This window comes from Miniopterus schreibersii, assembly GCF_964146895.1.
Source record: "Miniopterus schreibersii genome assembly, chromosome: 10".
Lineage (NCBI taxonomy): Eukaryota > Metazoa > Chordata > Mammalia > Chiroptera > Miniopteridae > Miniopterus > Miniopterus schreibersii.
The window spans coordinates 22464213-22485042 of NC_138110.1; the positions used below are offsets into that span (position 1 = coordinate 22464213).

Genomic DNA, 20830 nt, shown 5'->3' on the forward strand with positions numbered 1-20830 from the left:
CACTCAGCTTCTCATCTCTGCATATGTATGGTGGCAACCCAAACCAGGTATGTGATTGTTAAGGAGCTGTGCCCCTTACTATCTAACTCCCGTTTCCTAAGAGAGAAGACAGTCTCACAGTATAGTTACATATTTATTCAGCATTTGCCCCTAATTATTATTCTTTTAACTTAATAGGACCCAAAAAGTCTTCCAAGCACCTACATTGATTCCCTGACTACTTGAAGATTCTAGTTTTAGAATTTAAGTTCCAGACAAGGAAAGAGATATTCAGTATAAACCCAGAGCACACTCCTCCATCAAGGATAGTAGATGAAGTTTCCAAATTAGCTCAATCAAAGCTGCGGGGGACCCGGGGATGGAGACTGACAAAGCGAATGTAAGAGTGAGTGCACAGGTCCCTAGGGTAAGGGAGACCAGGCGGCCAGGGGCTCTGCAGAGGGAATGACCACTAGGGGGTCTGGTGGGCTCCCAGCCTGGCACCTCCGTAGCTGCCGGCTCCTGCCAGGCCCTGTATAGAGAGGCTGAGGGTCCCAGCCTGGGGCTAACAGCACCCATTAAGCCATGGAATCATCCCGTTTCAATCAATGGTAAGAGTCCCATGGACCTTAATGGTTATTTTTCCCTGCTGGAAAAATGGTTTTCAATAAGTAAAATTTCATAAATTATATTCTAGTTATATTTCCAACAAGCTAATTATTTGCTATTTATTACTATTAGTTCTGCCTTCATGACAGACCATTAGAGGTCATTAATAAATATAGTCATGTTGAGATTTCCTAGAGACTTGTTTCTTTTCAAGCCAGAGGAGCCAAGTTCAGTGAAAAGTTTCGGAGAAAAATACCTCTGATCAAGAGAGAAAGGCATTCTTAACACACACACACACACACACACACACACACACACACACACACACACACACACACACAGAGAAAGCTCATTATAGCCTGAGAAGTGAACTAGAAATGAACAGCCTTTCCTGCTGGGGACATTAGACACTTAATCTTTGGAGAGTAACATACGTGACATATTTAAATTCGGACATGCTGAGCCACAACCTGATGTCACAGGGACGCAGTGGCTTCCCTGGCCTGTACACCTTGTCAAGGACTGCCCCTCTGGGGACTTGGCTCTTTGCAGCCCCACTCCCCACAGGCAGACCCTCTGGCTCCAGAGGACGTGGTCACAGGCGGCTATTTTAAGCCAGCAGGGCTTTGGGGTTATGGCAGCCAGGGACTGTGGGGCTGGGTGATCTTCAGGCCTGAAAACCACTCTGTGGGGAAGGGGGAAGGGGAAAGGGGGGAAGGGAGGATGACATTTCCTCCGGTTATAAAAACTACTTAAATCAGCTATTCAGTTAACAGGATCTAATTTAAAGACCTTCCCGTGTGTCTGCAGAAAATTTGTGGGCTTATTAATAGGCTCATTCTGCTGGTAAATGTCGATGGGCTTCCGACCATCAAACACACTTACAAGAGGGGAGAAGTGATGACCAAAAAAAAAAAAAAAACAACACCCCTGTCTGTTACCCAGGAGCAGTGCCTCTCTGACTCATCACCGACTCCAGCTCGTCCAGGAAGATGGTGGAGGGGGCGTGATAGCGAGCAAGTTCAAACAACACCTGGTGGGAGGAAAGCAACCACACGTTCAAGTTCGCATATTTAAAGTTCTCAGATGCTCCCAGAGAGTAAAAGCTTAGAATGACTACAATATTAACCATTTATACTGCACTCTGTTATTTCACTAACAACTTTATAATCGTTACAATTATTTCTCCCTAGAATACCCCATGGGGTTGGATGGTCCAATTATTTCCATTTACCACTTGATAAAATTAGAGCCAGAGAGACTAAGTGGTTATCTCAAGGTTACTAATCATAAGTAGGGGAGCTTAAGATAAAACTCAGTTCCTGAGCTTTCAGTCCGTTAGCTAATCCCTGAGACTGCCTGTCAATGGCATGTCTCACAGGGACACTTGGAATATGTAAAATCATTTGATGATTTTTCCTACACCTTTAGGGACAATGAAAGGGTTATTCTCAGAAGGAAGAATTGCTGGGAAAGGACAGAGTTCCAGTCATAGGTTAAAAAGATCAAAGAATTTTGCCTCTTTCTGCTCCCCAAATTACTCCATGAGGTCCTCGTTCTACCCAACACTGCAGTTTGCCGGGCTCAGGTACTTGAAGGCAATTCTTGGTGGAATAAAAGGTTCCATTCCAGATAAAATGTTATAGACTGAACAAGACAGGAAAGCAAGTAGCAAAAGAACAGCCATATAAAAGCAAAATAAAGAGCCCTAAAGGGAGATGTGGTGGTGATGAAAAGCATAAAAAACTGAACCTTTTTAACCCTGAAACCCATCTCTTGAGCACCATATACAATTCTTCACTGGTTGATTGGAGAAAGCAATAGAGATTTAGAAAAAAATAGAGGTTCTTTAATTGGTAGAGGGGATTTATTCTCCATGTCACTTAGCACGAGCAAAGCATCACAGAACAAATAAGAAGGGAAGGGCTCAGAGAAAGCCAGGTTGTGGTTTTCACGAGTAATAGCAGGTCATCATTGCAGGCCCCCTAGCACCGAGTGGAAAACTGCGCACGTGCGTGGTGCATCCATGCTCATGCTCAAGTATTTTCCTTTTTCAGAAACCTATTTCATTTGGCCAAGGCAATTGGCTCAGCCTAATGAATTGAGAGAAATGTCAATGCTCATCACACATGCCTTTAGACGTAATAGAGACCACCTCATTAGAAGCAAGGAACTTTTTCTTGTCACAAAAAAGTGCCCAGATATACCTGATATTAAGGGTAATTATAATGGTGGCAATCTTCCCAATGAAAAATGGAATATTAGAACTCTTTATTAGAACCATACATGTTTCTAAGGAGCTCCCTAAGGTGCAAGGGGCAACACAAGACCAAATATCCAAGTGGAAGGAGGACCACATCTGGAGCCTCCGTCTCCATATAGACCACATACCACTGTCCTTTCCACTGCCAGAGAATATATAGAATCCTGGGTAAGTGCTCGGAAAGCATTAGGCTAAAATTTTCAAAAGTACTTGGAGGAAGTTAAATCATACGGTTGGGGCGGGGGGAGGTGTTGAAAGATGTAAGCACCAACAGGTGTGTGCATTTGCTAAAGAGACCACTCAACTATTCAATAACATCAACTCCTAAGAGGCATGAACATTAGGAGGGGAGGGAGCAACATAACCCAAGGGTTCCCTATAAATAACTCTTAATTGGAATAGAAAAGAAGCAAATGGTAGGAAAGCTTCTTTGATTTAGGGGAAAGGCCCTAAAGGGCTATCTTTATCTGAAAGCTCCATAGTAAGGAGCTTGACAGCATGACCAAGGTTTTGCAGGTGAAGATCTTTTCAAGAGCTTAGAAAATAAAGTAGCTTCTGAAAGGACAGAAGGTGAGATCCTTCGAGGTTAACAGAGGCTACCTGTCTTCCTCTTGAATTAATTTTTTTAATATCCAAAATAAAACTGCATTTCACACAAAAAAATTCTTCTAAACCTATAAAAAGATGCTCAAATTTATTCAGAATGATAGAAATGCGTATTTGAGCACTGAAATATTACTTTCACTATCAGACTGGCAAAGATTTCAAAATGTGGGTACTCCACAGTGTTGGCCAGGGTGTGGGCAAGCAAACACACTCACGGTTGGTGGGAGTGTAAGCTGCCGCAACCCTGCTGGCAGGCAACTAGGCAGTCGGCGATGTTCACTCCCCCGGCCCAGCAGTTCTGCTTCAAAGAAATTGCTCTACATGACTACACATGCAAAGTCGTGTGCGTGACAAGACTGTTCACTGTAGCTTTGTTCATAATAGCAAGAGACTGGAAACAACCTAAATGTCCATCAGAAAAGACTGGTTTAATACGTTTTGGGACACACCCATGCACTGAAATACCATTCAGACATGTAAAAGAACACACTCTGTCTATAATAGTGTGTAACAATATCCAATGAGAAAAAATACCCAGTGAGAAAAACCCCAGCGAGGTATAGAAGGGTATGGGAAGTATGCTCCTAACTGTGTTTAAAGAGAAAGGGAGATATAGATACAGTTGTTGATGTCAAACTAGATATAAGTGTTTTATAAGAACAATTATTTGTATAAGACACTTATTTATATCTGTATTACATAAAAACATATATGTTATAGTAGTAGTTGCCTCCAAGGAGAAGGCTTAGGGGTCTGTATAACCTTTTGTACTTCTTTTTCAAAAAAATTAGTTACTTTTTAAATGTATTGTAAAGTAAGGGGAGAAGTCAGTTCCTCACTCTTAGAATTCTAACAAAATAATACTGAAGCAGAGGAAAACTTTAGTTAAATAAAATGCTCACACAGAAGGAAGCGTTCTGGCTAAGGGACTTTTCTGGCTAGTCAACACTGAACAAGAAAAGCCATTTAAATCTTTGTTGAGAATATTCATAAAATATCTGAATCTATTCTTCTGTCCTGTCCTGGGAATATGATGTCATCTCTCTTTGAGCACTTTGTTGCGTCTCATGCTCATGGTTCTAAACAGCACTTTTCAGGACAGGAGATGAATCTAAACTGATTCTGGGGGAATTTTCTAAGAGCTTTGTTGTCCCTCAGCACAGAGAAATGGAATTTTTAAAATAAAACTTTAAAAACAGGCTGATGAGGATTCTAGTTAGTCAGATTTCAGCTTACTAAAATCCCACTAACTAGAATCACACACAACCCAAGTTCTGGCACAAGCTAAATTCAAGCCCCATCTTTGGATATGGTTAGACTCGAGATGAAGAACAAAGAAATAGAAGATGTCAACATAGGTTTCCATGAATTACAGCCTTGAGGGCTGATAATAATTTATAAAAATGTACACATTTGAAACAACTTGAAAACAATATTAAAGTAGTAAATAATAGGTTACTTTAGGTAAATCAATCCTTTAAAAATATTCTATTATGCTTTTCAATTAAACCATAATATTCTGAAAATGAGCCATCCAAAGAAACGTAATTTAAGAATAATATTTTAGAGTAATTTCTTTTCAGAAAATATATAATATTTACCTTCCTTTAATATTGATTACTTATCAGTCATTCTACAAAGTGCAGTAGTTTAGCAGGATTTCTGAGAGGGACCCACCTTACATTGAGGCATAAATCATAAACAGGTATTCTCAAAAGGTAAAATTTTATAATATAAAATATACCATAAACTATGAATGTGATATTGTAAAAATAGAAACAATCTCTTAAGGAAAGGAAAAACACCCTATAGGCTATGAGCACTCTGTATGTACCTGGAGAGCATCTGAACAAATAATTAAGTTTCTTGATTCCCCCTTTGAGTACCTAGTATATGGACTAGCTCAGAGGAGTAGCATCTCAATAAATGTTAACTGAATATATGGCACATGCTTAATAATAAATGCTTCTTGAATGAAGGAAAAAATAGGCCACTTCTGAGATAATTTTCCCCCCCAACTCCCATTCCTAAGTTGCGTAATTCGCAAAAGGGCCGTTGGTTAAATTCCCAAAGGAAGGGAGATCATGTTTTGCTGATGGGAGCGTAATTAATATCCACAAATAATAGTCAGTCTGTCTCCTGGGCTTTGGGCAATCAAGGTCCAGGATAAATTCTAACATACACGTCACTTAAAAACAAGGCAGGTATAACATCATTCGTACCACTGTATTCTGCTGGAGCTTATTCTAAAAAACAAAATCAAGAATTCCTGTATCTGTGAAACAAACTGGTGATTACTAGAGAGGGGAGGGGTTGTGGGGCAGACGAAATAGATGAAGTGGATTAAGAGGTACAAACTTCCAGTTGTAAAATAAAAGTCATGGCGATATACTAGATAGCACAGGGAATAGAGTCAATAATATTGTAATAACTATGTATGGTGATAAATGGTAACTAGACTTATTGCAGGGATCATTTCGTAATGTGTATAAATATCAAATCACCATACTGTACACCTGAAACTAATACGATATTGTATGTCAATTGTACATTAAAAAAAAAAATCCTACCCGAACAAGTTTTTCTGAATCCCCTCTCCATTTGCTGACAATAGTAGATGCAGAAATGTTAAAGAAGGTTGTTTTGCATTCTGTGGCCACAGCTTTGGCCAGTAAAGTCTTTCCTGTACCTAGGGACACACATGGAGAAAGTGTGAGTGGCATTTGAGCTTCCTCTCTCTGTTTACAGACAGGAGTCAGCATCACAAGCAAACAAAGAAGGAGGTTCCTCAGCTCTCATTTGCCCCGTCCCGGTGTGAGGATGGGTCAGCTCACCCTCTGCACGCACACTTAATACCAAGACCAAACCAGAAAGCTTTGCTTACCTGGAGGGCCATAGAGCAGTAGTCCTTTCCAGGGGGAGAGAATTCCTGTAAACAGTTGTGGGTACTGTGGAAACAAGGAAGAGTGATGAGATTTGGTATCAGCATGTCAGTCAGACCCTTTGCACAGGAGACCTAGTGCAACTGGAGTGAGCACAGCCCAACTCTGAGAGTCAGGCCTTCCTTTTACTAAGGCTGGCTGCTTCCGTATATATCTTACATATCCCAACTTTGCTTTCACATAGGAACACATGGCTTGATTTATGTGGCTTTTTAAGAGAGCAACTTTTTTAAGGAAGAAAAAGGCATATGTAGGTAATTCTCTCCTCCATTACGATAGCTATTTCTTACGTGCATAGCATCATCCCCCTCCCGAGTTCTATATACAGAGCATTTTGCCATCTTTGTAGACCTAGCAGATATGAACTTCAAGAGAAACACTAGAACCAACAAATAAAGGTGTGTGTGAATAGAGCACACCCCTGGTGAAGCCTGATGTAGAAGTTGGGACATTCGGTGCTGACTGCATTGAGACACTGGCTCCAAACAAGACATGCATGGACTTCACGGAACTCCTGTTAGTTCAAATGCCAGCAATCTAGAGGGTGGGCAGGGTTAGCAGAGAACCACCAGAAGGAAAGATAATAGTAAAATTATAACTACCTATGAGTTTCTTGCTGATGCTAATGTCAAAATCTCTATGCCATCACGTGCAGAGCTTATAAAACCATGGAGATAATACCCAAAGAGCTTCAATGAGCTGTTCTGTCCTTTCCAGAAGCCTTGTACTATAGAGCCACTCAGAGGACATGGTGAGTAAACTTCCACTAATTCTGAACACCAGGATATTTCTTACCCACCTGTCTTAACACAGGAAAAAAGAGGGGAAACACAATCCAAATTTATTGATTTTGTCTCATTAGAATAGAAGCATCTGAAAGTCACGGGCTGTATCAACTCAGTGGTAAAAGTAAATAGGTTATTCAATAAATTTGTAATCCTGACTGCAGGAGATTACAGAAAATAGCCACAAATTATTTGCAGCTCCTTCCACCAAGAGGCAGAGTATATTTCCCCACCACTTGAATCTGGACTTGGCCTGGTGATTTCGGTCAATGGGACGTTAGCAGATATAAGAAGAAACTTGAAAATATAAGACTAGCTAATATGAGAAATATAAGAGACATGGGAAATGCTCATGGATTGGGACCTGCCCTTTCTTGCTTCTGTCTGGGTATTCTCTGCCACCGTGTGAACGAGACCAGGCTTGCCTGCTGGAGGATGAGAGGCACGTGAGAGAGGCCTCAACTGTTCTGTCCGTCCCAGCTTCCCCAGCCTCTCCACCTTCCCCAACCACCCTGGCTGATGCCCCAGACATGTGACTGGGGCTAACCATTATCACCTGAAAAAGAGATGAGCCAGCCCCACTAAGCCCTGCCCGAACTGCCTACCCTCAGAACTGCCAACAAATAAATGATCGTTGTTTCAAAGGCACTACCTTTGGGGGAGGTCTGTTATACAGCAAAAGTTATGTAATGCAGTGACCGTCTCATCACGTTTGTTACCCAAACATGGAGAGTTTTGTTTTCTATTTTTCTTCCTGTTCAGTAAGCCGCTCTGCCCAAAGACTTGTCAGGAGCAAGCAATGAGCACGTGCCAGCTTTACTGGCCAGTGCCCTGGAAGGGGCTGTCTGGTCTTCATAGCCAGCCAGAAGCAAAGCCCCAGATGATGGGGGTTTGTGTGTGTGTTGGGGAGGTAGATCTATCAAAACAAAGTGACTGGCCCTCTCCTATGGGAAGTATTTCTACTATAGTATATTTATAAGGAGGGAGGCTAATTTGAACCAATCTACAGGAACTGACAAATCATATATATTACAGTCTCAGATCTAATATTACCACTTAGAGCAGACACCTGCCTTGAACCCTGATGTAACATTTCAAATGGCCTAGAATGGACTGGGCCTTGGTAACCCAGTATTGGCAAAGTGTTATGACACAGGCAAAAAGCTAACTTGTGGACAGAAAATCATCCTGTGCTTCTCTCCCTGATGGGTGTATGACATACAGCTTGTCCAATGGATAATGAACAGAAATACCCCCCAAGAGGCTTCCCATCCTTACCTTTATAGGATACACAACAGCTTCTTTGACTAACTGCTTGGCTGCATCGAGTCCAATAATGTCATTCCACTTTATGTTTGGATTATGGAGATAAATGTCCTGCAATGCACATTTGATATTTTGTTAAAACTAATGTTTTCCTCCACAGCTGTAATAAACACGGGAGCCACAGGATATTTGACTTATAATAGGACATAAAGAGCTGGTGATAAGAAATTTTCATGTTAGGAATATATATATATATGCACATTGTAATTTTGGGTTGGTTCACCAAGGGATGCCATAAGAATATTCAGTGATTTTCCCTGAAGAAGACATTGATTATATAATATGGTACTTTTCGGGGGGGGGGGGGGGACTCCTAATGATGGACTATACCCATCTTCAGTCAATAGCAAACCATGCTGATTTATGACCCTAATCAAAGAAGCTACAGAATATGCCTCCAAATTACATGAGGCTTTACTGCAAAACATAGTTCCTAGCCAGTGCCTGGCCTCCCTCTTGCTCCTTGATCTCACAAACACTTTCTTAATTTGTTGATTGAAAGAGATAATGCTCCTCTGAAACCAATTTCTCTTTTCCCCTAGTGATCACTCCCTACTTCCATCAAGAGCAATTGCTTCTACAAAATTCAAGGGCGACAACAACCAAGCAAAAGTGAGTTTTCCCCTTGCAGAGGAGAGCCCTGTAGCAGCCACCTAGGATAATCAATTAAGGTAGCTTTTACTGATAACTCATTTACAGTTTCCAAACTTCAATTTCACAAGACTCCTCAGAACTGTCACTCAGGGGCCTTTCTTAGTAGGAGCTGTTTCAGGCAAACTAAATAGCTAGAGTGTTAGATTAAAAAAAATAAAGCCTCTTTTCCAAAGTCATTCTGATGACTGCACAACAATCTGGAAACTATTTTTATAGTTATTTAATTTTTAAATAAGTAATACATACATGAGTTCAAAAATATAAAAGTATATTTTTTAAATGCTGGTGAGATGTTATGCTCCCACTCCTGTCCTCCATCTTCCTAGTTCCCTTCACCCACAGGTGACGATTTTGATTGGAGATACTACTCATACAAGTGACTTTAGTCATGCAGAATATGCATGATCCATTCCTGGATGGGAACTCAATCTTCCAAGATCTTGGGAGAACCTACCCTGTGTCTTAAAAGCCTGGACTTGCATGCCCACCAGCCACTCAGAGATAATAGCATTACTTCTTGCCCTCTTCTAAAGTTGACATTGAGTCCCACATGGTTGTGTTTGATTTCCCAAGAGGAAGTTTTTCCTTATAGCAATCAAATGTTATCCGTCAGAACTCAGCACGGCTGCCTCATGAAGTGGTGACCTCCCCTTCACTGTAAGCATTCAAGCAGAAGCTAGATGACTGCCTCCCAGGGTACTGTAGAAAGGATTCCAGATGGAATCATTTCAGGCCACTTCCACTGTACAACTCTATCACTAGTCATGTTATCCTTTTGCAAAAACAGTAACGAGACTATTGATTTCTGTGGCCATAAAAAATATTTTTCTCTGCTCTCTTATGCATCCCAGTTACCACAGCCTGGTTCAATCCCTCATCCTCTCTCACTGGTAATAACTTCAGAGCTGGTCTCCTTATCTCCATGTCTTTGATATCCATCCACCACACTGTCATTAGAGCAAGCTATCTAAAAGCACATTTGAACACCCCATTCTCAATGGACACCTTTGAAAGATTCCCCACCTCCTACAGGCAGGTCCCCCACCCTGGGCCCTGTTCACTGAGCCCTGACTCAGGAACCCTGGCCTCTCTCTCCAACCCCGTTTCCCAGCGCTCCTTAGGTCTTAGTTGGCTCACTAGAAATGACACAATCACACAATTTCACAGGTATGTACCTTTGCCCAGGACGCCCCTCCCCATCTGTTTTATACCCTTTCTCATGTGGCTCTTTCCTGGATATCTTCTTCCCTAACACCTCCCCTCCCTTTGGCACAAAACACTCCCCCTTTCCACTCCCGAAGTCCACCTTGCCCGCGGGGCGAGAAACTCTGCACTCAAGGACTGTGCCAACTGGCTCACCTTTGCGTTTCCAGCCCCATCACACACCTAACACATAGTAGACACGCAGTGAACAACTGCTGGACTGAAAGAGCGACCTGGGAATCCCAAATTACTCAGAGTCACTGTGTAGTTTTTTGCATCCTTTTAAACATCTGTCTGAGCTCGCCTAGATTTCAATCTTTCATGAAATCTGAGATCACTGGAAATGAGAAAGTCTCCTGTATCTCAGAAATCTCTTCCATTCCCAAGGAATTTGCCCAAAGTCACACAGCTAAAAAGAAGAGGGTCTAGGCATGAAATCCAGGTCAACCAATTCCAGAGCCTGTGTCGTTAACCAGGAGACTTCCTGGCCCTTAGATTCTGGGGAGCAGGCAGCCTTGAAGCATCAGTAGTCTGGGTGTAAGCTCTTTGCTACTCAACTTGTTCTTCATGGAACCTTCCACTTATGAAATCATCAGACTCCTGGTCTCTCTATTTCTAGGCTTTGACTGTTTAAACAAGACACAGACACACAGACATGCTTTTTCCTCGTCTAAGAGGTTTTCTTTCTTTAACTCTTGGCTCAGCCTAAAACCTTTCACCTGTCCCTTACTTTCTAAGTCTTTTTTCTCTTTTGGTTTTCTTGGCCTCTATAGTAAGATGGTGGGCTTTTTATATTGTAATTTTATGATTCTATAATTTATTTATCATGCATTATTGTGCCTCTAAACAATATGAGTGCCTTTGCAAGTGGGGGCACTTTATAAATAAATGATCATATTTATTGTTATTAATAAAAGAAGCAGCCCGCAATGCTCCAGGAGCCCAGTCCGCCTCCGTAAATTTGTGAATTGAATATCAGATCTTACCCGGCTCACCACGGCTGCCAGTTCTCGCATCTCACTGTTCATGCCAATAAATGCACTCAGAGGTTTCAGCAGCCGTTCCTGACCATGAGAACAGAAAGCTCACATTATAATATTGCTTCAGGATTTAGGAAGAAAAATAGGGCATGGATCACAGTGACACCAATGGTGGCAGGTTGCTATGACCTTCTACCCAATCTCAAGGTTTCTTTGGACTCAAAATTATACTTCTAAAGTTCTTCTGGATTTTGGCAGTTTACAAGATGAATGTCACATTTTAGCCACTTACTGAGGGGTCTGGGTTGCAATCGAAGCTGTTCGAGCCAAGCTCGTTGGTTGCTCCTTTGATAGCGTCTGTGAGCAGCCCTCGGAAGTCAATGATTTGGCCCTGAAAGGGAGTATGTAATGGTTATTTACACCATTAAAACTTGAGGGAAGACTATCCTTAATAGCTCGGCTTCATTAAACCAAGACACATTTATGTTCCTTGGTGTGTAGGGCAAACTAAAGTGAAGCTTTAAAAAGAACCTGTACTAATAATGAAAGAGGTAATTTCCTGGAGTTGGGGCACTCTAGAAAAAAAAAAACACAAGTTGTAAATAAATTCTTCAGACTGAAGTTGGTTTGAATTGAAATTCACAAGCATTTTTCAGTTCCTGACACACACCATCTGCTTCCTTACATGTCTATCTCCCCACACTGTCCCCTCCTTTTGAAACATTCCACACACAGGAAGGACTCATTGGCACAGGAGTAATGATAGTTCCTGTTTACTATGGGCTTTCACCACTCAGTAGATACCTGGCATGAAACAGGTGTGCAAGGTACCTTGTGAGGATTATTTCCAACTTTTCTCAATTAAAAAATTTTTTTTCAGTTTACATTCAATATTATCTTGTATTAATTTCAGGTGTACATCATAGTGGTTAGACGATCATATACTTTACAAAGTGTTCCCCCCAATATTCCAGTACCCACCTGGCATCAAACATAGTTATTACATTATTGGCTAGATTTCCTATTTTGTACTTTACATCTCCATGACTGTTTTGTAACTACTAATCTGTACTTTTGATTATTTCCAATTATAACACTTCTGCTAGTCAGTCATGGTGTCCTAGGTTCATAGATGTGGAAATAAGGCCAGGGAAATTATGTGATCTGCCCAAGGCCACACAGCTAACAAGTGACTTCAGGCCAAGATTCAAACCCAGATACCTGTCTCTCATACTCCTTCCAATGACACTTTGTCTACTCTCTAGGAAGAAGAAAAAAGTAAAGATGTGTGTAAAAACAAGTAACAATAACTGTAGCTGGCATTTATTGAGTGTTTATTGTGTGTTGGGCATTGCAGTAAGGCCCTCCATTCATCATGACATTTAAAGTGGCCCTATGATTACTGTATGAGAGAAATGAGGCTTGGAGAGATTAAACAACTTGCCCAAGTTCACACAGTTGGGAAGGTCTGAGTGGGGGTTTGAACCTAGGCAAGCTGACTCTAAAGTCATAGCTTTTTTTTTTTTTAATCTTCACCGGAGGATATTTTTTCCATTGCTTTTTGGAGCAAGTGGTAGGGAGAGAGAGAGAGAAAGAGAAACATTGATGTGAGAGAGACACATCGATTGGTTGCCTCCCACACATGCCTCAACTGGGGCTGGGGACTGAGCCTGCAACTGAGAGGTACATGCCCTTGATCGAAATGGAACCCGAGACTCTTCAGTCTGCGGGGCCGATGCTCTAACCACTGAGAAAAACCGGCTAGGGCAAAGCCATTACCTTTAAGAGCAACATGCCTATTAAATTTGCAAGGGGGACTTGGGAATCCTGAAACTAAGGGCCTTAACATGGCAATGAGAGACACATTGTAGAGATCAGCTCCCTGGCCATACAACCTCATTCAGCTTGTGACCATTTGAAATGCTAGGGAGAAAATCATGTATATTTTACCCTGAGGACATTTCTGCTGAAAGAGGATTTATAGCCAGACTCTTTCAAAGGTTAAGTGCTGGGTTAAATAGTCCCTTCTTTATAACCTGATCAGAAGCATCCATTCATATGAACTTGAGAGGATCAGGAGAGAAACTAATGCCACAAAACTGCTAGGCACAAAAGTGATTGAAAACACAATGAAAGTAGTGAAGGTGAGCAAGGAAATATTTCTCCATGGGAGGCACTGGCTCGAATGGTGTCATGTCCCTCAATCACTCATACATTTGAGGCACTTAAAAGGAGCCAGTTCAGACCAATGAGACAGCACCCTTGATTGCCAAGGATATGCCCCCAGCTTCCCCTCCAAACACACAAACCAGAGTTGAGTTTGGCTGAGAAGAGCTGGCTGGAAGAACTCGATCAAAGAAAGATGACTCTTAAAGAAATACAACCCTGGAAATTATAATCAAGAGGTATGCTGGTGGTTATGCTGCTTTTCATTTCCAAGTGACATGTTTTCCCTACCTTTTGCCTATATCCACCCAACCTGGGTCTTTTCTGTTTGAGAAACTATTATTTACAAATCAGGACATGAGGTTCATCATGAAAGAGGTAGAATATCTATCAAGGACACAATCAACTCTCTGTCAGCAGAAGCTTCATGGTTCACAGGAAATTACTTTCTAGCTGAAGCCATACCTCCAAGGAGAAAGGTGACACCACTAATCAACAACCACTGACAGAGCAGAAAAGAATGCATATGAGGCTACTTCTTAAATAATGCAGCACAATCTTGCCAATGTTTATCATTTTAATCATGGGATTTTACTGATAGGAACATTAGAAGCCGCCTCTTCCAAACCCCTCAACTTACAAATGAGGAAACTGAGCTCCTTAGAGATGGGGCAGTTCATTCAAGTTCATTCTTCCAGAAGGGAGATTCCGACCGGAACCCCAAGGTTCTTTCTAATTCTTACCAGTGCTCTTCCCAGTTCACCTCACAGCCAACCTTTGATCATTACATATTAACTTTTCTGTTTGACAAAAGTAACATTTTTATTTTCATTTTTAAAAAGATAAAGGAATGTCCCCTTTCAGCGTCAGGTTCAGGAGTTCCACGTACTTTGTGTGGACGGGCATCTCCTCCATTGCCTCTGATTCCTGATATATTTAAGCCAAAGTCAGCGCTCTCCACCCGAGTGTTGACAGCCTCCTGAAGGTGGGAAGACAGGTAGAAGTCAGCTCCCTGCTGGCGTTGTGACTGCCTAGTCCATCATCCCAGATCGAGTGCCGGAGATCAGTTCTGTGTATGGAGGACCCCCTGTGTAATTCGGCCACTTCTCTGCAGCCCCAAGAGGAATCAACTCTCTGCCTGTGCCACATGGAAGGAGCTGGCCTTGGAAGCCACAGGCTCTGAGCAGCTTTTCCAACAGAAGAGACAGTTTTGCCTCAATCCATCCCCACTTGCTGGCTTGTCTTTTCTCTGGTGACTTGCGATGTTTGTGGCCAGGGATGGCTGAGCTTGGAGAGGCAGCCGAGGCAGCCAGCTCCTGTGGGATTTATCAGCGGCCCTTCCCCTTGGGTTAGACTGCAATGGCCAGACAGTCCAGCCCCTTTGAGGGGGAGAGATTCCTTTTGACTAACTGATTTTTGTGATTATTTCTTTCTATCCCACCAGACATCTTTGACAGTAATTGTTTCACAATTTCCATTGGTTCTCTTTCCTTTGAAACCTGGTGTGTTTTGACCTAAACCAGGAGGTTCTAGGCATAGATCTCCTGAGTCAGGAGCTGTTAGTCTCACTTGCCTGCTGGACTCTCTCCTCTTATTGCCAATCTCTTCTCCCAGAAAGTCCAGTGTGGACGTCTGAGGTGGGGACCAACCGTGTGCACTTTGGAAAAACCCAACAGGAGCCTCTGAGACCCAGCCACACCCAAAACTACCCCTGGCCTCTATTTAGGAACCCAGAGATGTGCTACAGGCCAGGAAGATCTGCCAACTACAGTTACCTCAAATGGGAGAAAAGAACTCTGCAGCAACCAGGCTCAGACTGGGCTCAGGGCCCCCCCCTCAAGGCCCATCACCCAGCACTCAGACCACAGGAAAGGCTGGGGGAGGAAGGAGCCCTCCCACTCAAATTAAGAAACACTAGGAAGACTAGGGATTTGCCAGTGTTTTAATCCAGTGAATTGGAAGAAAATCTATAATTTAATGAAATTATACAGCAATTTAATAAACATAGATCCTCAAAAAATAAATAAATGTGACTGTTTTCTTGGGGCTATTTCTCAGTCACCTGCGATTTTACCAACACCAAGCAAAGCCATCCCCACCTGTTTAGGGTGTTCCTTATGGAGGTGTTTGGCTTCCCCTGGCTTCCCCGCCATGGTTTTGGACCGTGGCCTCAGCTGACTGACCTTGGGAAGATTTTGACAGCTGTCACTCATCACCCTAGGAGAGGAAACAAAGACCTTGAAGGAAATTATTTTAACCAGTTAGTCTGAGGTAACTAAACAACTTGTGGAGCACACTTAAAGAGAGTTCTTGAAAGAGAGGCAGGTGCACCACAATAGGGCCCTTCCATCTGCACCATCCCCCTATCCTGTCCATCCAAGCCTGACCCGCTCAGTCTACCCACTGGGTTCCTCTAAGACTGGGGTTGAGGGACCGCCTCCTCCTGGACGCCCCCGACTCACTCTGTTCATTTCCCTTTCATGCCCCTGACTTCAGCCCTTCTGTAAATAACTTTATTTTTCCAAGAACACATTGCTCTACAAACATCCTTCCATTGTTTCTTTCCACCTTTTTAAAAGAGCAGTACTCAGACCAGGGGAAAAGTACAGGGGAGGAAGGAATCCTCCACTCAGGTTACCGAGCATCGGGAATCCTCGAGGTTTGCCCATGGTTTCAGTGCAGTGTGCTGGGCATACGCTGCCCACTTAAAATACCTCCCATCACGCTGTGTCCAATAAGGGGCTCGTGGGAGGAAAGCAACCTTACCTCACCTCTGTTGTACAGGTCATTCCTATTCAAAAAACAAATTTCCACCAGAATTGTATACTTCAGGCCAAATGAATTAATGGGACTGGAAGTCAGAACAGTGGGTAACTGAGGCAGAGATGGGGCGTACTGACTGGGAAGGGAGCCTGCTGATGGGCTGCCAGCGGTGGAAGTTTACGAGTATATGTGCATTTGACTGTATCTACATTACACATCAATACAGAGGTAAAATACATTTGTTGCCTAAATCCTCATAATTAGATGTAAAATTCAGCATTGGAATAGTTTGAGATGGAATCCGGAGAGGAGGGACTTGCTTGGGGGCAGAATGAAAATGCCACATCACCCAGTGTTTAGCCCTCCCATGGGAGATGCATTTGCAGGGGGTATTTCTAGACTTTTTCTCCCCCTGTGCTAAGTGGTCTCAGAGAGCTGCCACTTGAACTCCATTTCTTTATGAGAAAGGAAAAGGTATTCACATCCAATATAAACACAGAGCTTTTTGGCACCAAGACCGCCTGCACCAATACCGCCAGTGTCCACACATGGTGAGCCCAGTGTTGGGCCCACTGGGGTAAATGTTATGGGAGGTGAACAGCTGCCGGTTTCTCAGGACATTTGTTTTCATCTGTAAATCAGGAATAGGAATGTCTGTCCCTCGGGTCTTTCACTGGCACAACAATAAAATAGCTATGAAATAAATACCAGGCGTTTTATAAGTGAACAGCCCTTGTGAACAGCATTGATTTAAACGAAGTAAGGTGAGAGATAGATGATGATAGATAGATAGATGATAGATAGATAGATAGATAGATAGATAGATAGATAGATAGATAGATATAGATAGATGATAGATGATAGAAGATAGATGATAGATAGATGATAGATAAATAGATGATTGATGATAGATACATACATACATACATACATACATACATACATACATATAGAGTTAAATTTGCCTCAATACCCTGTGGGGCTATCAGGGAACTGGGAGTCTACTTTCCCACTGGAGGCAACTGATACACAGATTCACTTTAACAGGACCAAAGACAAGTGCACTAATGTGCAAAGCAATGCAATTTACTTCCAATCAGCTCTAGCAATTGTAAAATTCTTTCTAATATGGAACCAAATTCACCCCGCTTAACCTTTATTCACCAGTCCTAGGTGTGTCCTGTGGAATTTTGCAAAGAAGGTCTAATCCATCTCTAGAAGTGAAAACAGCTACTGCATTGTTCTAGGGACCACCCCCACACCAAGTCTTCTGTTCTTCAAGCTAAACATCCCCATTTTCTTCACTCATTCCTAAGGTCATCTGGCTCCCAGATTCTTACTCATCCTGGTAACCTTCCCTTAATCCACTGTCTTCTGACCAGTATAGAGCCACTTCCTACTTTCTGGAGTATTTCTATTGATGACACCCGAGACCACATTAGAACTCACACCACTCTGTTGACTCACACTGAATCTGCAGTTCACTTAGATTCCTAGGCCTCTGGTTTTGTAATGGGGGAGCTATTTGTTGTGCATCTTTGATTAGAGCTTAAACCATATTTCATTCAATTTCATCTTGTTATTTTGGGCCTATCTTCCAAGCTGTCAAGATCTTTTGGCATCCTAATTCTGTCATCCATCACATTAAAGGGCCTTTCCTCCTTGGGGTCAGCTGCAAATCTCTAAACTGGGAGCTTGCTCTCTGGTGTGAGATGCAGGAATTAGGAAAAGGCACTTTCATTTGTTACTAGTCAGTCTCATGACACAGCCTCTCATTTCAATAACCATCTTTGAGTATAAAATTGTAAGCAAACACCATTCATTATATTCCTTGTTATCCTTTCTGACTCCAGCCATTTGCTACCCAACCTTCGTGCAGGTACAAACATCTCAGAGAAGAGCTGAAGGAACCCCAAGCCATCAAGCTCTATCCCAGAAGAGAAGCAAAGCACTCCAACGATGTTCGCTCACAGAATGTTCTGCCACATAAGGAGTACTGAGCAGATTCCAAGCATGAATGTGTGGCTAAGAAATAATCAGAATCCAAATGTGTTCCCCAAAGCTGACCTCTTAAATGCTCTTTGCTGTGTCTATTCACAAGTAGTTATTTATTACCAGAGTCTGACTAGCTTTATGGAAGCTATAAATAAAAGAAAAACACTTTGGTCAAAACAATAAAACTGCTGCTAAAGAATAGTGCAAAGCAAAGGGATCTTCAGGCAGAGTATGGCTGTGAATATTACCACGAAGCATACAGGGGCTCCGCTGCCGTTTTATAAACAATGCCGAACAGCCCTGTGAGGTGTCTGACCCTCCCTCTCAGGCTGCAGACCAGGGACTGGAGGCACAAGAGCAGGGAACTTAGCGGGGCACATGGAACGGATACCTCCTGAAGGCCTAATGAGTGGCTTGTGATTATAATCTAAGCTTTCTTCAATTGCATTCTAAGATTTAAAGAAATTTTGCTCACTGACTGAATGGTTGTGAGGCCCCTACAACTCCACTTCAACTTTCCCCTGAGGTTTGGAGCCATAATATTATAGCAAAACCCTACAGGCCTTCATGCCCCAAAGCTATGCCATTCTTGGCAGCCGTGCCCTTGCACTCCTGGCCATTCCTGAACAGACTCTGACAATGGGTGTGGGTTGGGAGTGGAAAGAAGGGAATGCGGAGGACACTGAGGCAAGAGTGGTGGGACCTTGTGTCTACCCAGAATGGTCAAGAGACAGAGGGGCTCCATCAGATGCTGCAAGTTCCAAGTGAGATTTGGATTTGAGAAGCTATAGAAAGAAATATAAGATAAGAGTCAGAAGAGGAGACAAGAAAGGCCTGATTATCTTCAGGCAGGTCAGAACATGGGAGTGCACAAAGAAACTCAGGTATGATTTTAAAAGGGAAAATAATATTTCCTGGGTGCTCAGTATGTGCTGGGAACTTACTATGCTTCAGGAATATGCTCCTGGCTTATCAGAAGCAGAGCCAGAAATTGAACACAGGTCTTTTAATCTCTGAGGTCCATCCTTTTCATACCACAGAGCCTAGAATGACAGCATCAGTGGATGCAACTATTTGCAATAAAACCAGGAGAACTGACAGACATTGGCGCACATCCTGGACATCTGTAACATGAGGGGAACGCATGGCCGGGCCCACCTAAGTCACATGACCACAGCCTGGTACTGCTGGTAGACAGTCATGGAGCCACACTGGAGAATCTTCTGGAAAGGGTCCCACAAACTCCTAGAGTTGAGTTGATCAAGATGAATTCCCATTCACTTTACCTTCTGGTATTCCTTCCACTTCCTGGTGTTAAATTATTTTCTGCTGTGACAAAAAAGATATTGGGAGGGAAAGGAAAGAATTCAATTTTTAAGGGAAAGTGATTTTTCAGGTATGTTTGTCCTTTTACATTGTTTTTAAATTTGTGCTACAGCCTTTTGGAATTTAAAGACCCTAAGCTACTCTTATCTAGATAGAAGTGAAATTACCAGCCAAGAGAAAGAAGCCCAGGTTTCCCAAATGTTTCCACGTAGAGAAAGACCCCAAAGTCCTCAGATATTAAACCTGTTGGAGACCATGGACCTAGTGACAACTCCAACATGGACTAGCTTTACAGTTAACATTTCATTAGGTTTTCATGAGCTTGACAACATTTTGCTATGGTCTGTGGGACACTAGGACGATTCCATGAGTCTGGCAGGGAACACTTGTCAGTCGTACTCTGCCAGTTTACACAGAAAGACATAGTGTCCATATCCCAGCAGAATGTGTTTCCAAGCTAGATCAGAATTAGCAATTTAGAAATCAGATCATGTCAACAACCATTCTGGTGACCGGTTAAGAGTTAGTGCTTTCTCTGCGAAGACCCAGATCCACCAGCCAAGGACCCTGAGCTCTCACCCCTGCACTGGAAGGGAGCTCAGATAAAACACCTCTCTCTCAGACCCCTTCCAGCCCTTGCTATTTTTAATTGACACTCCTCTTTATTTCCTGGTCCCCACATGAAATGTTAAAGTCTGTGGCTTAACAAGTGCCTTATAAACAGGACAATGATCTCCCTTGGTTTCTAATTACTTCCCCCACTTACAGACTTCTAAGTCAATGTTACTACAAAACATAGGGCCCTCACTTTAGATCTTTCCTCCAGCCAGCCTCCTTGACTGCTAACCTATACTGGGTCTTTGCAAAATATTGATCACTATCTGGATTGATGGCTTTCAAAAGCATTTCATTATCTATACATGAGCTATTAGCTTCACCAGTACTCATTTTCATGATATTTTCAAGATAGATAATAGGTCTTCCTAACAAGAAAAGAGTCTTCTGTCATTTACCCTCTTCTAACAGCTCTTTCCATCACTAAAGAAAGTAATGTTGGTCTTCTAAAGAGAACCTGTAAAGTATATGATTGTCTAACCACTATGCTGTACACCTGAAACCAATACAAAACAATACTGAATGCAAACTGGAATTGAAAAAAATTATCTGGGATACATTGAGGTTTTGTTTTCATGTTCCTATGACACATATTCTTCAAACAAATGCCAACATAAC

At 42.4% G+C, this 20830-nt stretch overlaps 1 protein-coding gene across 3 annotated transcripts in view; it reads right to left on the reverse strand.

Moving 5' to 3' along the window:
- KATNAL2 (katanin catalytic subunit A1 like 2) overlaps window positions 1-20830 on the reverse strand; it is a 59847-nt gene that overhangs the window by 14516 nt on the left and 24501 nt on the right. The window contains exons 4-12 of one of the 3 annotated variants that reach the window (XM_081149566.1): window positions 19558-19597; window positions 15613-15730; window positions 14403-14492; window positions 11640-11738; window positions 11354-11431; window positions 8463-8561; window positions 6342-6405; window positions 6028-6146; window positions 1530-1621 (exon numbers count right to left, since the gene is read on the reverse strand). In XM_081149566.1, the coding sequence (XP_081005692.1) occupies window positions 1530-1621; window positions 6028-6146; window positions 6342-6405; window positions 8463-8561; window positions 11354-11431; window positions 11640-11738; window positions 14403-14492; window positions 15613-15730; window positions 19558-19597 (799 nt within the window). Of the gene's footprint in view, window positions 1-1529; window positions 1622-6027; window positions 6147-6341; window positions 6406-8462; window positions 8562-11353; window positions 11432-11639; window positions 11739-14402; window positions 14493-15612; window positions 15731-19557; window positions 19601-20830 lie in introns of all 3 variants that reach the window. The other 2 variants (XM_081149565.1, XM_081149567.1) reach the window with 2 other exon arrangements.